This window comes from Lemur catta, chromosome 14 (assembly GCF_020740605.2).
Source record: "Lemur catta isolate mLemCat1 chromosome 14, mLemCat1.pri, whole genome shotgun sequence".
NCBI classification, from domain to species: domain Eukaryota; kingdom Metazoa; phylum Chordata; class Mammalia; order Primates; family Lemuridae; genus Lemur; species Lemur catta.
In genome coordinates, this window is record NC_059141.1 from 51,153,866 (window position 1) to 51,176,435 (window position 22,570).

Consider the following 22,570-nt stretch of genomic DNA (forward strand, 5'->3'; position numbering starts at 1 on the left):
TATTAAACAGCGGCTTCTCTAGGAAACTGCTATGAAAGTTCCCTCTTCCAGACGTGGACGGGTTTCAGCCTCCTGCCGTGATGTCACCTGGCATTGTGAGGGTCATAACATCTCCTGAAAGTGCGAGAGTCACCTATCCTGGCTTCACTTGACACTTAGCCTACTAAACGAGGTACGCTGGCTGCTATGGCTGAGGTGGGGCAGACACTGAGATCTGCCTTGACCTTCACCCCCGCATGTCAGTGCAGGAGAGGCCTCTGCTCAGGAATGGGAGTCAGGACCTGAAGTGATGAAATAGTTGCTTCAGTCCCTACTTCAATCCGGCTGTGTCTAAGGGCCCATATGGCTCTCCTCAGTTGTTCTCTGTGCTGCGGAGCAACCAGACCCCTGTACCCCACGGTGCTGGCAGATCTGAAGCTTCTTCTTGGGGTCTGAGGTCTCAACATTCCAGGCCTTCAACACCACAGGATATTTTTTTCTCTTCACCTGGTTCTGCCGCTCATTCCTCCCCCTTGTCAATAAATAGGCTTAGCTTAAGAATTGGGGTGGGTAATGCTCACTTGTAGAGGGTCTGCCCAGACCACCATGACCTTGCATGGATCCTGGTGACCATATTGTGCTGTGTGGTCCCACCCCCCAAGTTTAGTTGATTGGACCAAGGGTGGGCATCTGAGACAGGTGGACTTATTTCCACAGGAGTTTCTAATTGATATTAGGTGAGGGTTTCTGATCTCTGTGTGGCAGTCTCCATGGCATGATTCCCTATGCTTGGGCAATCAAGAGACCGGGGAGCAGAGACAGCTGGTGTGCAATGGAGGGAAAGAGGCCCAGACAGAAGCAGAGCCATGGAGGTGGCATGGCGTTGCCTGTGCTGCCCTACTCCTTTTTGAGCCCATTCAGAAACCTCTATTCTTAGTAAAAAAATGCTTCTCTTTGGCTTAAACTAGGTCCAGTTTTTTCTCTTACTTGCAATTTTAAAAAGAAAGCCTTTTTAAGCTCCCTCAGTAAGTGTGTCCAGGTGTGGCCTCTGTACTAGAGAGCTGTTTGCTCATTATTGTGCAATTGGCTTGTATTTCAGAAACTGCCAGGAATTGGAGATTTTGTTTTTCATAGTAACAGAGAAAGATCTTAGCAGAGAGCCTGGACTGCATGCTGTCTGAAGTGTAGCTTTTGTTTTATAGATATGCTGTCCTATGTATGAAATGTGCCTGCAGGAGAGCTGGGAAGAGAGGTGGGGTTTGGAGGAGTCTCCTCCAGGAAGGACAGTACCCCCGGTCCCTGTGAACAATGGGGAGAGTGGCTGGTGTCCTGTCTGGGGAGGGAGAGTATTTGGTTGCCTTTGTTGCGGGGCTGTGGTTCATCTTGGTGCCATTGCCATTCTTTGAATGCAGGTGTCGTGTAAATTATTTTTGCAAGTGCTTCAATAAAATCAACTAAATATACAGGGGTCTTTGTTCTGTATATTTACAGGCAAAAAGGATAAGTTTCGGGGTCAGAATAACCTTATTCATGACCCCTCTCTAACACTGGCATGCCCTGTGTCCCTGCACAAGTCCCCCCCCACACACACTGTGCCTTGGTTTCCATATGTGGAAAATGAGGAGGATATAACTGGAGTATCTCTGAGGTAGTGTGGGGAAACAACATAGCTGGAACTGCCAGGGAAGAGGAGGGTTGGAGGTAAATTTGAGTTTGGTCAGACACCCTTTGCTCCAAAGTTCCCTGAGATTTCAGATGCCTTTAGAATTGTGCAGCTGTTACTTCTCCCATGAGTCCAGCGGCAGTTATATTGACAGGGACGGAGACAGATGCTGGGCAGTGCAGGGGTGAGGAAGAGTCTGTGGGGTGCACAAATGCTTGACACTCTCGTCTCTGAGTCTGGGTACTTAGGAGCCAACCCTACCTATGTCTTATCCAATGAGGCCCCTTTATGCTCCATTCCTTCAGAAAACTTCCATTTTTGGCTCAGTGAGATTTGCCTGAAGGCAGTCTGGCTGAGGAGGCAGACATTCCCTGCTAAGTCACCCTGACATACTGTGCAGCTTGCTGAGCTCAGACCTTGAAGCCACCAGCACCCATGGAGGCCTCCCAGTCCTGGGGCTGTAGCCTGCATTGGCTACAGGAGTCCGGGTTCAGTAAGAGTCCTGAACAGGGGTATACACATGGGAGCCATAAGCCTGTAGAAGGAATCTGAAGTCACGGAACAGGATGAGCTCATCTCTGGAGTGAGCATAAGGAGAGAAGAGAACCAAGAGCTGAGGCTTGGGCACTCCATTAAGTGGTCAAGTAGAGGAAGACAGACAAGCAAAAGGGACCGATAAGGAGCCACCATAAGGTAAGAGTCAAAGCAGGCAAGAGCGGAGTCCTGGAAGCTGAAAGGAGGAAGTGTTTGAAAGAGGAGTGATTGGCGGGGTCAAATGCGGCTGATAGTTTGAGAAGGAGGGCTGAAAAGCAGTCATTGGATTTGGGGACATGAAGGTCACTGGACACCTACTTTTATCCCTTGCAGGGGGTAAAAGCGCTTGCAGCCTGGCGCCTTCTTCCCCTGGCAGGTCTTCCAGTGTGTGAAGGCAGTCTCGTATTTTACTCTGAGAGGTGTTCTGCAGTAGCCCTACCTTTTGGCTGCGTTCCGTAGAGAAGCCCCGGCCAGCAGAGGCGGTTATCTTTTTATTAGGATGCTGGCCGCACTCAGGTCTGGGCACTGACTTGCTAGCCAGCCTCCTGGGCCAAGCACCGCCCCACCCGCCCCAGGTGGCTCAGAACTCGCAGATCACGAGGCGCTGCTCTGCACAAGCCTTGTCGTTCCACTTGCCGTTGGTGAAGATCTCCACACAGTTCTCTGCCCCGCCGTCGTTGTTGGGCTCCCCCGGGGCCCAGTTGGAATAGACCAGGGGCTCCCCTGTGGGGTAGGTGAACTTGCCCTCTGTCTTGGTGTCAGTCATGCTCAGGAAGGCAGCCTTGTTCTGGTCTGTGGCCAGCTGTTGCAAGGCGGCGTTCTCAGCCGCAGAGCGTGGGGACGCCAGCTGTCCGCCAGCCTGTACGCACACCTGCTGCGCATCCCCAAAAGCCTTTTCCAGGCCTACGGTCTTGAAGATCTTCTCCCCTACACTTCGGCCATTGGGAAAGAGCTCAACTAGGAGAAGAGGAGAGTCAAGTTGGGGTTGTGGCAGCACCTGGCCAGAGCTCAGTGACACAGAGACCTCTGTGCTCCAACCTGAGCTTCCCAGACCTCCCGTACGGGGCGTATCAGGGCACCAGAGAGAATGCAAGTGAGACACTCGGTTCCAGAGCAGCCCCAGCTCCCCTGTAAGGTGGTACCATTGTTCCCCATTTACTAGAGCTCAGAGAGGTTGAGTAAGAGGCCCAGAGTGATGCAACCATCAAATATGCAGTTAGAGATTAAACCTCGCTGTCTGACACCGAAGTTCAGACACTTCTATTTCTATTTCAACTCAAGATGTATGCCAGAATCAATTTCTCCGTTACCATGTAAAATTAAACAGCTTTTCTCAGGTTGATTAGCATGTAGTCTGGGCCAATTTCTGAGAGTACAGAAAACACAGTGCAGCCAGCCCACTGTCATCCCGGGATAAATACCAGGGGATGTGGGGGTGTCAGACAGGGTCTGTGCTGTGTGCCGGGCTGGGGGAAGACAAGAGGCTAGGGTGGGGTGTCTGAGACCTGTCATGTGCTCGTCTCTGCTCAGGGCCTATTGGCATGCACGTGGGTGACACCCCAGCCAGACGGGGCAGGTGCAGGGGGAGGGGAGGAGGGCAAGTGAAAGGGGCATGTGTGCGTGGGGGGCAGTGGTGGGGTTTGTGCTGGGGAGAGCCCTGGATGGGAATCAGAAGACCTGGCATTCAGACCCACCCTGGCAATGACCATCTGGGAAGGCAAGGGAAAGTCACTTCCCTTGTCAGGATTTCCAATTCCTCCTCTCTAAAGGGAGGGCTCACTTAACAAAAGTATCACCTGAATGACATGTCAAGTATCTCTTTGTATTCCAATTTTCTCCATCCCTGTGGCTTCTGGGCCTAAGCATGGAAATCTGCAAAGGGCACTGGACCCTCAGACTCCAGAGAGGGCCAAGCCCCTGGCCTTGTTAGGCTGCCCAGAGTCCAAGCGACACCCTGACCTACTGTCCTTCACCCCTGAGCATCTTTAACAAGGGCTTGGGGGGAAGGTTCTCTGTGGGCCCAGCCCCAGACAAGGTTGGCGAGAGAGTTCATGTGCCATTCCTGGGTTTATGCTGCATGCACCTAGGTGAGTATGCCTGTGGGTGCATGGATATGCCTGTGCATCCATTCAAAGAACCCTAGCATCCATCTGGGGGTGTGTGCATGCTTGTGTGTGCCCATAGATGTGAGCTCGTGTATGTAGATGGGTACGGAGTGAGTGGTGGCATTTAAGTACACACGTGGCGGGTGCACATGCACGTATTCTTTGTGCTTGCGTCAGTGTGCCTACGAGCCAGTGAGTGCATATACAGATATGTCTGTGGACAGAGGGAGCTACACCAAATCCTTGACACTCTCGTCTCTGAGTCTGGGTACTTAGGAGCCAACCCTACCCATGTCTTATCCAATGAGGCCCCCTTGTGCTCTATTTCTTCAGAAAACTTCCATTTTTGGCTCAGTGAGATTTGCCTGAAGGCTGTGGACTCACAGGTGATGTCAGGAAAGAGGAGCAAGGGCAGTTGGGGACTGAGGTGGACTCAAGCATGTGCTCCTAGAGGCCTTTGACTCCTCAGGGTTCCAGGGTTAAGGCAGAATCTCTGCTCTAAACACCCCGGGAGCTGCAGGCAGAGCCCAGCACTGGAGCCCAGAGGCAGCCTGCCTGCTGCTTGACCCAGGAGTAGGTCTAAGGTGAGATATTCAATGACCACACACTAAAGTCAGGCTGCCACCTGTCTTGTACCCCCAGAGCAGTATCCCAGCCCCAGGTCCCAGGAAAGGACCTGGATTCTGTACTGCCCTGGGCTGTGCAGCAATGTCACTGGACACTTCCACACCTGGCCCCACAGAGGGAAGAAATGCAGCCCATGTTGAGTGTCCCCTTGCCTACCCCAGGGACCAGCACAGTGTAGTGGGAGTGAGGCTCTGCTGAACTGCACTGGACTCAGGACATCAGTGTGTCTCAGGGCACAGGTGGCACAGAGGTTGCAGCGTGTTCCGGAGCCTGGTAGCTGCAGGTATGCTTCTGCCAGCCTGGTGAACTGGTGATGTGGGCTACACCCTCCTCCTCGCCCTTTGGATCTACGTCCGAGACCGGGAGCATGGGCTGCCCTGCTCTAGCCCCCCACCACCTTGAGCCCCACTCCCTGCCGCAGTCCCAGGTCTAGCCCTAGACATGGTCCCAGCTCATTCCCGTCCTAGTCCCAGGGCCAGGCTCAGCCTCAGGCCTGGCCAAAGATCCAGTCCCAGCCCAATCCCAAACCAAGGCCCAGACCCAGGCAGGGCCCAATGTCAGTGCCTGGCCCAGGTTCAGACCCAGGAACTCACCTTTCTTATACTGAGAGAAGGCAGCCTGGAGGTGCTGCACCTGTCCCTGTAGGGCCTCCACCTGCTGCCTCAGAGCAGCGGCGTCTGCAGGGGACAGAAATCGCTGAGTGAAGACTTGTCCAGACAGCCTGGGAGGAGCTCGGAGTCTGGGCCTCAAGGGCATGGTGTCCAGCTGCAGACACACTTGGGGTGGCCCCCAGCAAGCCCACATCTGCTGGCACAGTTGGCCCCTGCTGTGCAGGGAGGTCTTAGGTTCTGCTGTGGACAAACTCGTCTCTGTACCTCACTGACACTGAACCAGATGACATTTTGACTCCAAATTCTGGGAATATAATGGCATCTCCATTTGTGGGGGGCAGATGTGGAACAAGAATACACATTCCTCTTGTGTTTCCAATCCCCTGGGTTCTTTGATGATTAAAACTGTCTATGCATTGGGAAGGCAGCTGCAGCTTCCCAAATGGTCAGATGGAGAAAGCGCCCAGGCCTTGCTGTGAGTACAAGGTGGCGAAGACCAGAACCTAATGCTCTTGCCTTCCAGCCTGGCAGCTGTTCCTGAGTTCCATCCCCCCTGTGGTTAATGGGGCACACGTCCCAGGGGATGGGCTGTCCTGGGCTGAACAGGCCTCCTCTCCTCCCAGCCACGCCTGGGGGCGGTTCCCAGGGCCAGGAGCTGCCGCCTTACCTGGAAGGCCACTTTCTCCCTTGGCTCCTCTGTCTCCAGGAACACCTCTGTCCCCCTTCAGTCCTGGGGGTCCCCTGGCACCTGGAGCTCCCTGCACACCCACGGCTCCAGCAGGCCCTGGGGTCAAAGAAGGGCTGGCTGAGCTGTGGACCCGTTTTCCAGCATTGTCACCTTCCCTGACAAAGACTGTCCTTGTTACCCAGCAATACATTCTCCTCCCAGACAGCCTGTTCCCAGAGCCCAGCCACATCCCCTCTGGACACCGACCATCCCTATCCGCCAGCAATCAGCACCCCCTGAGTACAGCTGTCCCCATGATCCAATGAATAACCTTCCCTATATACAGATGTCCTCGTTGCTTAGCACTGCACTCTTCTTGGATACAAACAGTCCCCAGAACCTCTAAATTCACCTTCCTTAAGTATGCACCCTCCCCACTGCCCAGCAATGCCAGCTCTGACTTTACAGGTGCCCGTGGAGGGGGTGGGCATTGACGGCCCCAAGTGGGCACAGGAGAACTGGATCCAGTCCTGCACCAGCTCTTGCCATCACCCACCTGCTGCCCCAGCATTCCCGGGGGCTCCACGCTCGCCAGGGGCACCTCTCTCTCCCTTAGGGCCTGTGGGGCCTCTTGTCCCTGCAGAGCCCTGCATGCCCGGGGCACCTACTTCTCCTGGGGAAGGAACACAGGGATAAACGCTGCTGACAGTGTGTTCAGCAGGAATCATTTTCTCAGTAGTGCAGCTTTTAACCTACAGCTCCAAGGTCAGAGAGAGAAGTGGTGAGATTGCTCCTTGCTGCGTGGGGTTCCTCTGTGGAGGGTACAAGGAGAACACTGTAAACGTGGGGGTGTGGGGGAGGGCTGCATGCCAAGGCCTTCGCAGCGTTGATGGTCTGGGCTCTTCCTGGCACTCTGAGCATGCCCTCAGGTCACATCACGGATGCCATTGTCATTCCTCCCTCCCCACTCTCAGACTGGCCACACCGTCCACCTACCTTTGGGCCCAGCCTCTCCTTTTGGGCCTGGTTTGCCTTGAGGGCCCATGTTCCCCTGCTTCCCCTGGACACCTTCTGTTCCAGCTGGACCAGGCACACCTGGAAGTCCTGGAGGTCCTGAGAAAAAGGACCAGCCCAGTCAGTGACACTGAATCCTCCAGGCAGGGGGTGGAGGGGTGGTACAAAATAAGGTGAGGGGTCAAGAGCTGGCATTTTCATTCTGCCCAACAGTAGGCCCCATCTGTCCTGAAATAACCCAGTGCCCAGTGCTTCCTGGGATGGCTCTGTGCCTGCCCACTGGCATAACCTAGCAGCAGCACCACCTGGAGACATCCAAATGCCATGCCCAGTTGCTCACCACATGGTCCAGGGTCTCCCTTTGGTCCAGGTTCTCCAGCAGAGCCATTGTCCCCTTTGGGCCCAATTGGGCCAGCTGGTCCAGACATCCCTGCTTGTCCTACAGCTCCTGGCAAACCTGTAGCAGCAAAAGAAATTGACAAAAACCTGGCCCTAGGCCCCGGGGGAACCAGCCGCCTGCAGGGTCGAGTCCCTGGCACTCCTTCAGGGTTCTGCAGAGCGTGTACGGTCCACCTTCACACACCCTGGTCCAGCAGGGAGTCAGGAAAGGGTGCCGGCACACCTGTTTCACAGGGAGAAAAGAAACAGCCCTTCCCGAGTCAGAGGAGGATGTGGGCCAAGCCCTGTCTGACTTTCCACACAGTGCTCCTTCCCAGCCCCAGAGCCACCATCTTTATTCCTTTTTTTTTTTTTTTTTTCTGAGACAGAGTCTCACTCTGTTGCCCGGGCTAGAGTGCCATGGCATCATCCTAGCTCACAGTAACCTCAAACTCCTGGGCTCAAGCAATCCTCCTGCCTCAGGCTCCCGAGTAGCTGGGACCACAGGCATGCACCACCATGCCCGGCTAATTTTTTTTATGTATATTTTTTTAGTTGTCCAGCTAATTGCTTTCTATTTTTTTAGTAGATACGGGATCTTGCTCTTGCTCAGGCTGCTCTCGAACTCTTCAGCTCAAATCATCCGCCCGCCTCGGCCTCCCAGAGAGCTAGGGATTACAGGAGTGAGCCACGACGCCCGGCCAGAGCCACAATCTTCATAAAAGGGAACCTGCCAGCACTCACCTGTGATCACAGACTTCCTGATCTCCCCTTATATATATCAGGGGAGCCAACATTTGTATCAGAAAGGACACCAGACAGTTGGTGCTAACTTGTTCATTCAGTTATTTGTCCATTTGCTCACTCATTTGTTCACTAAGAACCCATCTCTGCAGCATCTAGTCTATGCTTAGCAACAGGCCAGATGAAGTGTCAGCCTTAGGTCCAGCCCTACAAAGGATTCATGATAAACTGTGAGCCAGGGTGACAGGTGAGGAAGACAATGCGTGAGATGTCCTTTGTCTCATCGCAGCACCCCGACCCCAGCACACACACAGACACACACACTCAGAGCAGTCTTCCTTGAGGAGGAAGTGGGACTTGAAGGATGAGGAGAATTTAGAGCGACCTGCAGAGGGGAGGTGACATTGCAGACTTGGGAACCGTGCTCTCATGACAGGAGAGGCCAGACGTTCCTGAGTCAAGAGTGTGGTTGTGGTGGGGATGACGGTGCTGGCGCATCCCAATAGCACCACTGCCTCCTGGAGACCTCTGAATTCCATCCATACCCAGGGGAACGCCAGGCCTGTGTCCTGCTGCTGTTTACAATAGCTACTAGGGATGAAATGGAGGCACTTCCCACACCTACAGGCTGAGCCTCGTGTGGGCCTCTCCTTGGCCAGGCTGGCAGCGGGCAGACGGGCCACAGGAGAAAAGTCACTCTCTAGAAGGGAGCATTAGAGGTTGCTCATTCTTACTGCACTAACCATCAAGGCCATGAGAGCTCTGCAGTGGACAAAGGGGCACTATCCTCAACAGCAGGACCTGTGCCTTCCAAAGCACTCATTTTGTATTCTAGTGTCCCCAGCGACCTAGCCCCGGACCCTAGTGTCACCTGAAGCAAAGCTTTATGGCCCAGCATTTTGGCTGCCTTGGCTACTGAAATTCCTGTCTCCTTCCATTTTGCATCCATTCGTTCATTCCACAAATACTTATTTCACTTCTGCTACATACCAGGCACTGTCCTAAATGCTGGGGAGAAAGTAGTGAACAAAGCAGAGAAAAAAAATCCCTCCCTCCTGGAGCCTCAACTCTACTGCATAGAAACAGATGATAGGAAATTAAAGTGTACAACATACGATATATTTGGCAATGCTGAGTGCCACTGAGAAAAAATAAAACCCAGGGTGTGTTGGGCGGTGGGGTCTGTGTTAAGGAGGGTGGTAGGGGACACCTCACCGAGAAGGTGGCCTGAGAGCAAAGCCGGAAGGAGGTGAGGAACGAGCGGCAGGGACGTCCATGAGAACAGATGCCGAGGCTCTGGGGAGGGAGGGCCGAGTGTGCTCAGGGACCGGCAAGAACTAGCATGTTGAGCCCAGCGGGGGGCCCCGAGGGCAGAGGAGCAGGCAGGGGTGGAGAACGGTCCTGCCGGGCCGCGTGCTGCTATGCGGTGTGGGGCTTTGTCCGAGGAGGTGAGCACCCCTGCTTCCAGCTCTGTCTGCGCAGGAATGCGGAGGCTGCCGAGGAATAAGGAGTTGTCCCCCGAAAGGCAGGGTCTGGGTCTTGTTTGCCCTCCATGACGTGTCTGAGGCGTCACCACCGAGACCCCAGCTCCGCCTTCCACCCCTGCTCAAGGGTTGTCTTCTCTCAGACCCACATTCTCCTTTTAGCAGGTTCTGGGGACCACGTGCTCCAACATCTGCAGGGATGGTTGTCACGAGCGCAGACTTTGGCCCCACACTGACCTACTTGGGTCAGGATGCTGCAAGCTCCCCAGGACATTCCCGGGCCCATAATGGCCGAGTGACTGGAATTGAGGGCAGAGGGGAGCCTCATTCCCCGGCCCCACTGTGCGCGGCCCCCTGGGGGCCGACCCAAAGCCAGGCCTGGGATGTGCATGGGGTGGGCACACGCACAGGAGAGGGAGGCCTTGGCCACGTTCCATGCAGCAAGCTCTGAGGGCCGCTGTGGGAAAGGCCCCCTGGGATTCAAGCCAGGGCCCCTCTGGGAGCCAGAGCGAGTTGGGGATCTCAGAACTGGTGTGGTGAATCCCACGCCTCTTCTGAGCTCACCCCTGGGCGGCGCTCCCCAAGGCCTGTCTGGTTCGTGTCGGGAGCCGCTGTCTGTCAGTAAGGGGCAGACGGATACTCACCTGCCCCTTCCCCACAGAGCCTAGGGATGTTGCCTAATCTTTCCAGCTTAAACGTCATTAGTTTCCTTCTCCTCAAACAAAGTGCCAGCTCCAGAAAGTTAAAGCATATTTGATCCCTCTGAAGCCCGGCCCCGTGCCTTGGTGGCCTCTTGGCTCATGGTGCTGGTTAATCGAATTCTCCTTTCTTGCCAATCCAACCCAGATCCTCTCTCCCTGGGTGGGGGACAGTATTTCCAGGGACAAGTCCTTTATTCATCAATATTCTGGTAACCTCAGGAGAATTTACCTATTTGGTACAACAGGAAGATGCAACTTGGTCCTTAAGATTCAATAAAAATATAAAGCCTTTGGCTCAATTATTCATCTCTGGGTGGTAGTTATTATTCCTGATTGCAGGTAAGCAAATTGAGACTCAGTGTCACTGAGTGGCTTGCCCCAGGGTCCCAGGTGTGCAGAAGGAACTAGTGGTCGAGCTTAGACCTGCCTGATGCAGACACTCACATCCTCCCCACCTTCCAGAAGGGCTACTGTTTAGCTCTCTGGGCCAAGTTTTCTTATCTGTCAAAGGAGATTAGCACATCCCTTGTAAGACTTTTGGGTGGATTAAATGAACTACTCAAGTGAATGGCCAAGCGCAGGGCTAGACAAAGAAATGTGAGCTCCTTCTCTCCCCCTGTAATGTATTAGGGCACATCCTTTTGATCAGGCCTGAGTCTGGGGCCATGGAACCTCATCTTTTCCCACTCTTCATTCAGTGCAGTTTAGTTAAACATTAAAAGTATTTAACACCCTGCATAGGCATCATTTAATCAGAATGAACAACTGCTAACTACTGGCACAGATTCTAGAAGGTCCCAAATATCAGTAATTTAACTACTATTTCCTTGTTCTTGGGATGGGAGGGATTCTGGGATCCCAGGGAGAGGTCTGGGCAGTTGGGTGAAGGAGGGAGGCACAGGGGGGTCAGCACAGCCATTCCTTGGCCAGCTGGTGGAGCAGTGTGGGCTGAATGTCAGGGGGAACCTACTCCTTGGGAGGAGGAAGCCCATCTCCAAGCCTTCCATAGCAGAGCATCCAGAGCTGCAGGGTCGGTTACAATACCAATGCCCACCCTCTCCGCCAGGATAAGCCCACAGGCCCGCTCTACCTGGATCCCCCTTCTCGCCCCGGGGGCCCTCTCTCCCATCCCGTCCATCGCGACCAGGCAGGCCATTCTCCACGGAGCTACACATGACCAGGGTACAGGCGTTGGCCACTGTTCTCTGGGAGTAGATCTTCATTTCTGCTTCCAGGTACTCCAGAGGCTGAGTGAGCAGGACCAGCGCCGAGAGAAGGAGCAGCATGGCCTGGGGAGATGAATAGAGAGAGAAAGGACATGCTCTTGGCTCAAGGACGTGGGTTAGGGCTTGGCCCAGTTCTTGGAAGTCAGAAGATGCTCCCATTTCCACCTTTTCTCTTCCCTGCTGTGGGGCCCCGAGCAGCAGGACTCCAAAAGCAGTTTAGGGACAAGGTGAGCACATGGTCAGGCCCTGGCAGGCATAAGTTACCCAGCTGGAACTCTGATATACGCTGACAGCAACATCTCCCTATTCCCAAGTGACCCATGTTGTCCTTTCTTGTGCCTTCCCTTGGGCCACTACCTTTGGTGTGGTGGCTAGGAGGTGGCATTCCTCACAGAGACCGCCTGTCACAGCAGGAAGGATTCACTGAGTGTCTCTAGGCAGGATCCCTCCCCTCCCAGGACGTCACTCTGTGCCATAGCACAGTTGGCTTAGCTCGGACAAGGCAAGCCTGTGTCTCCTCATTAGCTGCCTTGCGCGGCCCAGCACTGGGCCTATATCAGACCACAGTGCTGGTCTGAAACTGAGCCAGAGTCCTGAATGCTTGGTGATGTCTTAGTGACGCCCTGAACACGGGCTGGGAGTGTGGTTGCATGTTTGCTGGGCGATTTGCCATTGCCAGACCAGACGCTGTCTCCATGAGAAAAGTCCCAGAGGGAACCCCAGGGGAAGTTTAGCACCAGAGATACTAAACTAGCAGCCAGAGAGACCCTGAGGCACCTGCAGCTCTTCCCAGACCACCCGAGAGGGCTTGGAAAAGAGGGGGAAGGGGACATGCCAGCCTGGCTCAGGGAGGTGGAAGGCTAACTTTGGGGGGGAAGTGAGAGAAACTATCCAACAGGGCATCCAGTTACCATCTATCCGAGAAGGTCACAGGATCTGAGGTCGGGGGGTGGTGGGGTATAGGACCTGGGTCACTCCTTGTGTTGGGCATCTTTCCTCTCAAAGAGAAACTATAAACCTATGAGTGACAAGAGCTGCTCAGAATCGCGGATGCTGGGAACAAAGCCAGAAGGCCCTATGCAAAGAAGAGTGGGGTCCCCAGGCCAGCTGGGGTGGTGCTAGGGGACGGGCTTCCTGGCCAGAGAAGTGGCCTCTTCTCGACTGCTGGTGCTTCCGGGCTGTGGACGGGCCCTATTTTGCACTGGCCTTTCACCACTTCCCCAGGTGGGGAGTCTCTAGAAACACCCAGGTGGGCTTGCAGGCTACAGCAGCTACCTCGTAGTCCCTGTTCTGGTAGAGGGTCAGTTGTGAGCACCAAGGGCCAGACCCAGGCCGGAGCGACCCTGGGACCCTGCCTGATTCCGGGGAGGAATGGAAGGCAGTGGGCACACTGCCCGCCAGCGCGAGATGGCACAGCAGGCACCGCCACCCACTGTAGCATGAAGGAGCTTTGGAGAGAGCAGACTCCCAGGTTTTCGGACCCAGGATTCAGAAGAGGTGTCTTAGCCAGGGCAGTGGATGGAGTGGACAGAGCCCCGGCCCCCTCAACCCCGGCAGTGTCCTGTTTATGCTAAGACTTTATGAACATTGGTTGGGAAATCAGAGACCCAATCCAGTAAATGTATTTTTTAAGTATAGACTTGAGGCCATGAGAGAAGGGTTTGCTCATGTGCCACAAGCAGTTGGCACCAGGGGGGTTTAGAACCCAGGCCTGTGAACACCTGGTCTATCCCCCACTGTCCTTTCTGAAGAAATCAGGGACAGAGAAGGAGCCAAGAGAGAATTTGGAGTCACATTTCCCACCAGAGGCTTCCACACAATGGTGCCCGGGGTCTGGGTGGGTGCCAGATCCTACTCCTCCACCCTCCCCAGCTCAGAAAGCAAATCTCCCACTGAGTCAAGGCCCTGAATGAGGGGCAGGGAGCCTCGCATTACCCCACTGCTCCCCGCCTCCCACGCCCGCACCTCCTAGACCAGAGCAGCCGCACACACCCTCCCCTCCACGCCAGTAGGATGAACTGCCCAGATGGACAGGGGGATGTTCACAGGACATGGAAAAAACAAAACAAGAGGCAAGATCGGACACACTCACAGGTGGCTTCTGCTAGGGCCCCAGGAGCTCCAGGCAAACTAGCTTTTGCCAGGCAGGCACCCACTATTTATGCCTGCCCTGTAACCTGAGCCGCCCAGCCCTGGCCTTCTGAGAACTCCCTTCAAGAAGTGGGGCAATTTTCCTCTTTGTGACTCACTCACTCTTATCCCCACCTGCCTTCTGGAAACCTGCCACTGATACACATAATATGATGCACATCTGCCACCTTAGAGTTTTTGGAACACTTTCAGTCCCTGCACCTCACGGCAGCCCTGCGAGTCGAGTGGCATCATCACTGTCTGTGTTTTACAGATGTCCAGGAATCGGAGGTCCGGAGACCAGTGAGTTGCACAATGACCTACGGCTATTGCAAAAGCAACTCATACCTGCAGATCTCAAGAGCCAGGACCTGCTGTGTCCACTTCTCCTCTTCCTTTGTCTCAACAGCTCTGGCCAGATATTGGGAAAGAGCTGGGAGCTGCTTGGCCTATCCGGGCAGGGGTGGGGCAGGTGGAGGGGCTGTGGAGGCAGTAGCCTGTGAGGGCAGTTGGGGGGAGCTGCCACCTGGAAATGGTTACTGTTCTGTGTCCTGCTCTGGGCCTCGGAGCAAGACAGTAATCCTAGCACTGTGGGAGGCCGAGGTGGGAGGATCACTGGAGCTTAGGAGTTCAAGACCAGCCTGAGCAAGAGTGAGACCCAATCTCTATATTATTAAAAATATAAAAAAATTTAAAAAGGCAAGATAAAACAAGTGTTGGTGAGGGTATAGAGAAAAGGGAACTCTTGTATACTGTTGGGGAGAATGTAAATTGTTACAGCCTCTGTGGAAAACAACATGAGGTTTCCTCAAGAAAACTAAAAATAGGTCTACCATATGATCCAGGAATCACACTCCCCAGTACATATCCAAATGAAACTAAATCACTATGTCAAAGAGACGTCTGCACTTCCATGTTTATTACAGCAATTTTTTACATGTTCATAATTGCCAAGAAATGAAAACAAACTGTGTTCCCTGATAGATGAATAAAGAAATGGAATATTATTCAGCCATAAAACAGGAAGTTCTGCCATTTGTGACAACATGGATGAACATAGAGAAGACTTCATGTTAAGTGAAAAAAGGCAGACACAGAAAGCTAAATACTACGTGATCTCATTATATGCAGAATGTAAAAAACTCGAACTCAAACAGAAAGCAGAATGGCCATTGCTGCTGGGTGTGGAATTTGGAAACGGGGAGATGTTGATCAAACGGTAGTAACTTTCAGTTATAAGATGAACATGTTCTGGGGTTCTAATGTATAGCATGGGTAGTGATGGATGTTAATTAACTTGATTGTGTTAATGATTACAAATGTATATGCATATCATATCATTATGTTGTATACTTTGAATATATATAAATTTTGTCAATTAAATATTTTAAAATCATAAAACAATATTTCTGATTGGTATAGGCCTATTCAGATTTTCCTTTTCATCTGTCAGTTCTGATGAGTAGGTTTCTTTGCAGAATCTATTTTTGTCATGTAAATTGTTGAATTTAATGAAATCGTTATTCAGATTACCCTTATTTTTTAATGTCTATAGGATTAATGATGGCCCTCATTTTATTCCTGATATTAGTAATTTGTTATTTTTATCATTCATCTTGATCAATTTTGGTAGAATGTTATAAATTTTATTTTTAAAGAACTTACTTTTTCTTTTGTTGATTTTCTCTGTTGTTTTTTATTTCATTGTTCTATGCATTTTTTTTTAATTTCAGAGTATTACGGGTGTACCAAACGCTTTGGTTACATAAATTGCCTTTGCACCACCCAATAAGCACGCCCATCCCCCAGACAGCACACACCGCATCCTCTCCTCCCCACCTCCTACCTGCCCAACACCCTATGAATGTTACTTCCCATATGTGCACATTAGTGTTCATCAATTAGTACCAATTTAATGGTGGGTACACGTGGTTTGTTTTTCCCTTCCTGTGACACTGGGCTCCAGCTCCATCCATAATACAATACGTAGTTCATCACTTTTTATGGCTGAATTATACTCCGTTGTATACATATAGCACATTTTATTAATCTACTCACATATTGATAGGCACTTGGGTTGTTTCCAAATCTTTGCAATTGTGAATTGTGCTGCTATAAACATTCGAATGCAGATGTCTTTTCTGTTCATGTCCTTTGCCCACTTTTTAATGGGGTAGATTTTTTTCTTGCTGATTTTCCTGAGTTCTATGTAGATTCTAGTTATCAGCCCTTTATCAGACGTATAGCTTGCAAATATTTTCTCCCATTCTGTAGGTTGTCTATTTGCTCTAGTGACAATTGATTAGGCTATGATCTATGCATTATTTCCATTGTTTCCTTTGATTTTGTTTCACATACTCAAAGCTTTTTTCCTACTTATACTGTATGTTCATTTTTTAAATGTCTTGTCTTCCTCATTTTGTAATGAATGAGTTTTTAAAATTACTTTTTATCTCTTCTATTTATGTTTTCATTTTGAAAATTTTTTGAACATTGTATTGAGCATTTTTATACAACAAAGATGCAAGAATTTTATAATGAACATGAATATTTCTAAATCCTAACATTAACATTTACTATATATGCTTTATTACAGTTTTCTATTTTTCTAATCAGTCTATTTTATTTTTTGAAATATTTCAAAAAAATTCAGATATCTGTGTATTTCCCCTAAATATATCTGTATTCATACTATTAGCTGAACTTCAATATTTATAGTTTTTCCTTTGATGTAAAATTTGCATAAATGGAAAGGTATAATTCTTAAATGTTTATTCTTGATCTTAATTTTTGAACCAAATCCCTTTCAAAATATATATTACTATTACTTCACAAAATTCTAACTCGATTTTTTTCCTAGTCTATTATTTTATTTGCTTTATTACTGGATGGTAGCCCATTGTGAAGCTAGATAACAACTTGTACATGAATTATCCTATAGATGGATGACACCTGAGTTGTATTCAGTATCTCCAGAATCCAGTTTTTGGCTATCATAAATAAAGTTGCAGTGGACATTCTTGTAGCTTTTTTGTGAACATGTGTTTTCATTTCTCTTGAGTAAATATTAATATCCAAGAGTGGAATTGGTAGGTCACATGATAATATATTTTAACTTTTATAAGAACCTGCCAGACCCTTTGCCAAAACAGTCATACTATTTTATATTTCTACCAACAAGGTATGAGAGTCCTGTTTGCTTCATATTTTTAACCAACATTTGATGTTATTAAGCTCTTTAATTTTAGCCATTCTGTTGGCTATAGTAGTGCTATTCCTTTGTAGTTTTAATTTGCATTTCCTGATGTTTAATAATGTTGAGCGATTTTTGTATGTGGAAAGTTGGCTCACACTTCTTTGTTGTTAATTGTGTTTTTTTTTTTTTTTTTTTTTTTGAGACAGAGTCTCGCTTTGTTGCCCGGGCTAGAGTGAGTGCCGTGGCATCAGCTTAGCTCACAGCAACCTCAAACTCCTGGGCTTAAGTGATCCTACTGCCTCAGCCTCCTGAGTAGCTGGGACTACAGATATGAGCCACCACACCTGGCTAATTTTTCTATTTTTAGTAGAGATGGGGTCTTGCTCTTGCTCAGCCTGGTCTCAAACTCCTGAGCTCAAGGGATCCTTCCACCTCAGCCTCCCAGAGTGCTAGAATTACAGGTGTGAGCCACTGTGTCTGGACTCTAATTGAGTTGTAATGTTTCTTTATGTATCATGGGTATCAGTCCTTTGTTAATACGTTTCTTAAATGTTTTCTTACAGACTATGGATTTTATTAATTTTTTCCATGATGTCTTTTAATAAGCAGATTTGAAGTCTAATATATCACTTATTTTCTTTTATTGACTTCTGTGGTATTATAAACTTTTGCAGAGCCACAAATCATGACAATATATTCTTCTATATTGTCCTTTAAAACCGTTAGTGTTTTAGTATTTATGTTTATGATCCATCTTAAATTAATTTTTATGTATGGTATGAGATTAAAATCAAGAGTTATATTTTTCTTGTAGATATTCATTTTTTAGAACCAATTTTAAAATGGAAAGTTTATTTTAACTAAAGTATGTATTAAAGGTTATAGTGATCAAGGAAGAGTGCCAGAAATTAAACCACTTCTAGAACAATCCAAGATTTTATTTAAAAATTATTAAAAATTTAAATAGATTTGTAAACTATATCCCTTTTTGAATTAGAAATCATTTTATGACATTCGTGACATTTATGACACTTATACTATTTGACAATAATATACTTCCAGTGATAATTTATTTCAAATTGCTACAGAGTGGCTTTCTAGTAATAAAAATGAATAATAAATTCTTGTAACAGTTTGTACTATATTTATATACATGTAATATGTATAGATATATAGTACATTTACATATCTAATCTACCTAATTATGTACACATATTCTTTTCAAAGGAAAAATATTAAAGCATAGAGTTTGCTATTATAACACACACACACACACACACACACACACCTATATATATAAATTGGTGCTCTGGATGTTTATAGATGTTCCAGAGTACAAAATTATAAACAATGAAGGTATAAGGCATTTTTAGCTTCAGAAAGATACCACTTGCCCTTTTTAAAACATAAAGTTGTGGTAAATTTAACATAATATTATGAAATTTTATTATATTTAAACATTAGTGATTAATCGTCATACATTTACCTCAAGGGAAATTCTGGAGCAACAGACCACAGTCCCCACCATTAGCTATAAATTTGGAGTTATATAACATACTAATGCACAGCATGGTGATTATAGTTAATACTTTATACTTGAAGGTTGCTAAAGAGTAGATTTGAAATGTTACCATCGCAAAAAATGATACCTATGTGAGGTGATGGATATGTTAATTAGCTTCGTTGTGATAATCATTTCACAAGGTATACATATATCAAAACCTGCTGAACACCATAAATATACATTTGTCTTAGTCCATCTTCTGAACTTTATTTCTTACAGTTCCGGAGGCTGAGAAGTCCAAGGAGAAGGGGCTGCAGCTGGTCGGCTTCTGGTGAGGGCCTCGTCCCGTGTCATACCATGGCAGAGAGCATCGCGGGGAGAAAGGGGCGCCTGAGACAGCCGAACTGGCTTTTATGACAGATCCACTCTCCTGATAACTAACCCACTGCCATGAATCCCACTGACCCAGTAATCCATGATTAATCCATTCACGATGACAGGGCCATCATGACCCAATCACCTCTTAAAGGCCCGACCTCCTAACACTGTTACATTGGGGAGTAAGTTTCTACGTGATTTTCAGAGGGGACAAACATTCAAACCAAAGCAACTGTCAATATACCTCAATAAGAATTCCCAATTTTGCTAAAACATTTCAGTGAGAAAAAAGTATTTAATGTTGTAATTAGATTTTGAATATTATGGGATAGAATGTACAAAGAAATAAGCTTTTGTACAAATCATAATTATTTGTTCCTATATCCTTTCTTCCTGTCTAGGCATTTATAAAACTTAGCTTGATTTTTTAAAAATTGTAGAATGGACATGCAATCAGGCAGATATTCCTCATGAAACTCTTTCTTGCAGGTGTACCTAAAAACTTTGCGTTGGCTTCTCCCTTCTTGAGGAAATTAACACATCTATGGCTACTGTTTCAACAACTGTTGTGAGGGGCTACCAAGGGTACAAAGTGACAGAAGATCTAGGATCCAGAAGGAGCACCTTTAAGTTGATAGAAACACCAATGACATTTCCTATGGCAATTCATTTTGACCACATCTGAGCCAGGTGATATACACACTTTAGAAGACTGAAAACTCTGTGTACAGCCACCTGGGGACAGGAGAGGTTACAGAGGGGAAGGCTGGTTTAAAGAGATACCAGGAGGTGACCTAAGACTATCCAAACCCTCCCTGTAGCTGGCCCGCCCCCTGCTGCCCTCCTATTCCTCTCCAGCCTTGGTCCCTGCTGGAGCTGGTTGAAGAGCACCAGAACTATACCATGAGCACCCCAGAAACTCCATGGAGGGTACAAAGTCCTTTGTTTGCAACCAGACACAAATTCCTAATTCCTGTTAACAAAAGACCATGAGGTTTGCAGAGAAAAAATGGAAAGCTTTATTTTCTATTAAAAAAAAAAATCTGCAGATTGGGGAGACCCAGCCTCCAGTGTAAAACAAAAGCAAGGCAAGCTCCAGGGAAACAAAAAGGTGTCTGGCTTAAATAGGAAAAGTTCCAGCCCCAGCCTTCAATCAGGTCTGCATGTACAAATGAAGGATTTAAGCTCATGCAGACCTGATTGATTGAAAATAACTGAGCCCCAAATAGACAGTTTCTAAGCCCCAAACCAGAGGTCGCTGTTGGATGCCACTTTTAGGCAGTGGCGGGAGGAGTTTTCAGGCCACAGCCTGTCTGCTCTGGTTTCTGGAACCATCTTAGTTCTGAGGAACAGAGGGGATGTTTGTCTGGAGCTGCCCTTTCTGAGAACAAAGGGTGTGTGATTGTTCTTCTCTCACTTTATGCTGTGAGCAGCACAAGGTCAAACATAACCAGGTCCCCACATGTTTGCGTCTTTCCACAAGCAAGACTATTACTGATACATATCCAATCATAGAAGCCACAAGTGACAGAAGTTCCCAAGGAGGCAACTGTCCTTAGCACTGCGTGTTCACTCAGTGGTGAGCCATGGGTGCACAGGCTCCAGCCAATCTGCAACTCAGTGTTGCAAACCACACATAGCGATACAGCCAATCACATATGTTATTGACTAAAACTTCCACAAAGTAACATTTTACATCAAGAGAAAAGGGGATAGTAAAGGGGTTAAGGAACCAGTCTGAGGAGTGCGAATGGACAAGAATAATGCCCTGGGATGTTCCAGATGCTTGTCACAGCACATTCCTTGATTTGGGCAGAGCATTCAGTGGCAGGGGCTGGGTGCAGATCTTGAGTGACAGCAAGACAGTGTCTGTGGAGACAGTTGTATCCACCTAGTGAAGTTCTGCTGTTTTTATGCTCCTTGACAATATTGGTGAGGGCCAACAGTAAAGGGCTATGACTTGATCTGGTCAGGCGTGGTCTCTGAACATCTCATCCTGCTGGCATGACGCCTTTTGAAATGGTAAGATGGAATATTTGTCTAAGATGGAGTTAGTTATGTCAAGGGTGCTCCTACATGACCCTCCATGGCTGCTTGACTCTCATCATTTTAAGTTGGGCATCTCTGTCAGCCACAGGGAGTCCATCTTGTCTGGAGAGCTTGGGGTCTTATCTGCAGTTTGATTTCACACTCCCACTTGCATGATGTCCCAGTCCCAGGGAATAAGTCCCAATGCTCTTGCCAGAAACAAGCTCAGACAGTTATCTCCAGAGCCTAAACTCTGACCTCAAGTGCTAAGAAGCAAATCCTAATTGCCCCTCCAGGCGATAAGTCCCCATTTTTGGCTCCAGAGACAGTGCTACCTTCCTTCTCCTAAGGTTTCTTCCACGTGCCTGACAACCAAAAGGCCCAGGACCAGACCTGATGTAAAAGAACTGTGACCTGGCCCTGGACACTTGCAGTCCCCAGTTCTCAGCACAGAAAGTTGCAAGGAACCCCTCCTTGGGTCACCAGGGTCCTGCCCCATGGTTGTGGATGGCTTTGCAGAGGGCCCCCCAAACCCTTGGACTCCAACCCCCTTCACACTCTGGCTGCCAAACCCTCAGAGCCTGCAGCTCCTGGCCTTACAGGAAATGTGATGGGATAGAGGGCAAGCACGATGGTGGGCATGCCCCTGCCCAGCGCATTTATGGGAAATGTATAAGCTGGTGTGATACCACTGCTTCAAAATGTTCTTGGCCCCCAAGAGGGAATGGTGGGACAAATGGGTGCACCAGTGAGTTTGGCCTGCCGCAAATCAACAGCCCCAGTGGAAGGTGCGTGCTGCAACTGAGAGCAGAGGCACTCTCCATTACTTTGAAAAAACTGGACCTGCTGCTGTGGCTGAAGGGAGGGCACCTGCTGCCGCCTAGAACTCAGGTACATTGGAACTTGATCCTGGAAGACCAGCTTCTCTTGGTAATTCTGCGGCTGCCGAGGATGAAGATGACATCCCCAACAGTTCTGCAGCTGTCCTTGAAATAGTGGGTAGTGACAATGGGCCTTTGTCTCCTGCTACATACTACAAACAGCACAGAGGGAGGGGACTTGCAGGCTGGCCTTTCCCATCTCAGGATTGTCCCTCTCAAAACACTGCATAGAAGATGCGGGAGGCTGAAGAAAGGTTTCTGATCCATAGCTGGGAGAAGGATCACTTCCTGTGTCACATTGATATGCACAATCAAAGCTTGGTTTCATGACTGGGGCTCGAGTCACTTGAGGCATCCTGATCACTGGGAATCCCCTGTGGCTCCAGAGAACAACAGCCAGCACTGCCCAGTGGAACCTCCTGGGCACGACAGGAGGCCTGCTCGATGCTATGGTTGGGATGTTTCACCTGCTCCTCCTGGAGGCTTCTAAGTGGGTGATCTTCGACAGGGAATCTATTCAGTTTCCAGGTAGCAAATATTCTGCGTCTCTCTGTAGGTGGTAGTTTGGCTCTTTTGTTTTGAAACCAGTTCTAAAAAGAAAAAAAAAAATCAAATTTGCTTTTTTAGTTATATTGTATAATACATTTCTATAATATAAGAGAATTTTATAGTTAAGCTTAGTCTCAGCATTATCACTGACTTGCTTCCTGACCTTGAATA

At 48.9% G+C, this 22,570-nt stretch overlaps 1 protein-coding gene across 1 annotated transcript; it reads right to left on the minus strand.

The window, feature by feature from the left end:
- Positions 1-2,654: 2,654 nt before the first annotated feature.
- SFTPD (surfactant protein D) lies at positions 2,655-13,896 on the minus strand. The gene is made up of 8 exons (XM_045568221.1): positions 13,826-13,896; positions 11,598-11,796; positions 7,541-7,657; positions 7,183-7,299; positions 6,743-6,859; positions 6,187-6,303; positions 5,502-5,585; positions 2,655-3,133 (listed from the first exon to the last, which is right to left on the minus strand). Exons 2-8 carry the CDS (start codon positions 11,791-11,793, stop codon positions 2,757-2,759), a joined length of 1,125 nt encoding a protein of 374 aa, XP_045424177.1. The 5' UTR covers positions 11,794-11,796; positions 13,826-13,896; the 3' UTR covers positions 2,655-2,756.
- Between the last annotated feature and the right edge of the window lie 8,674 nt (positions 13,897-22,570).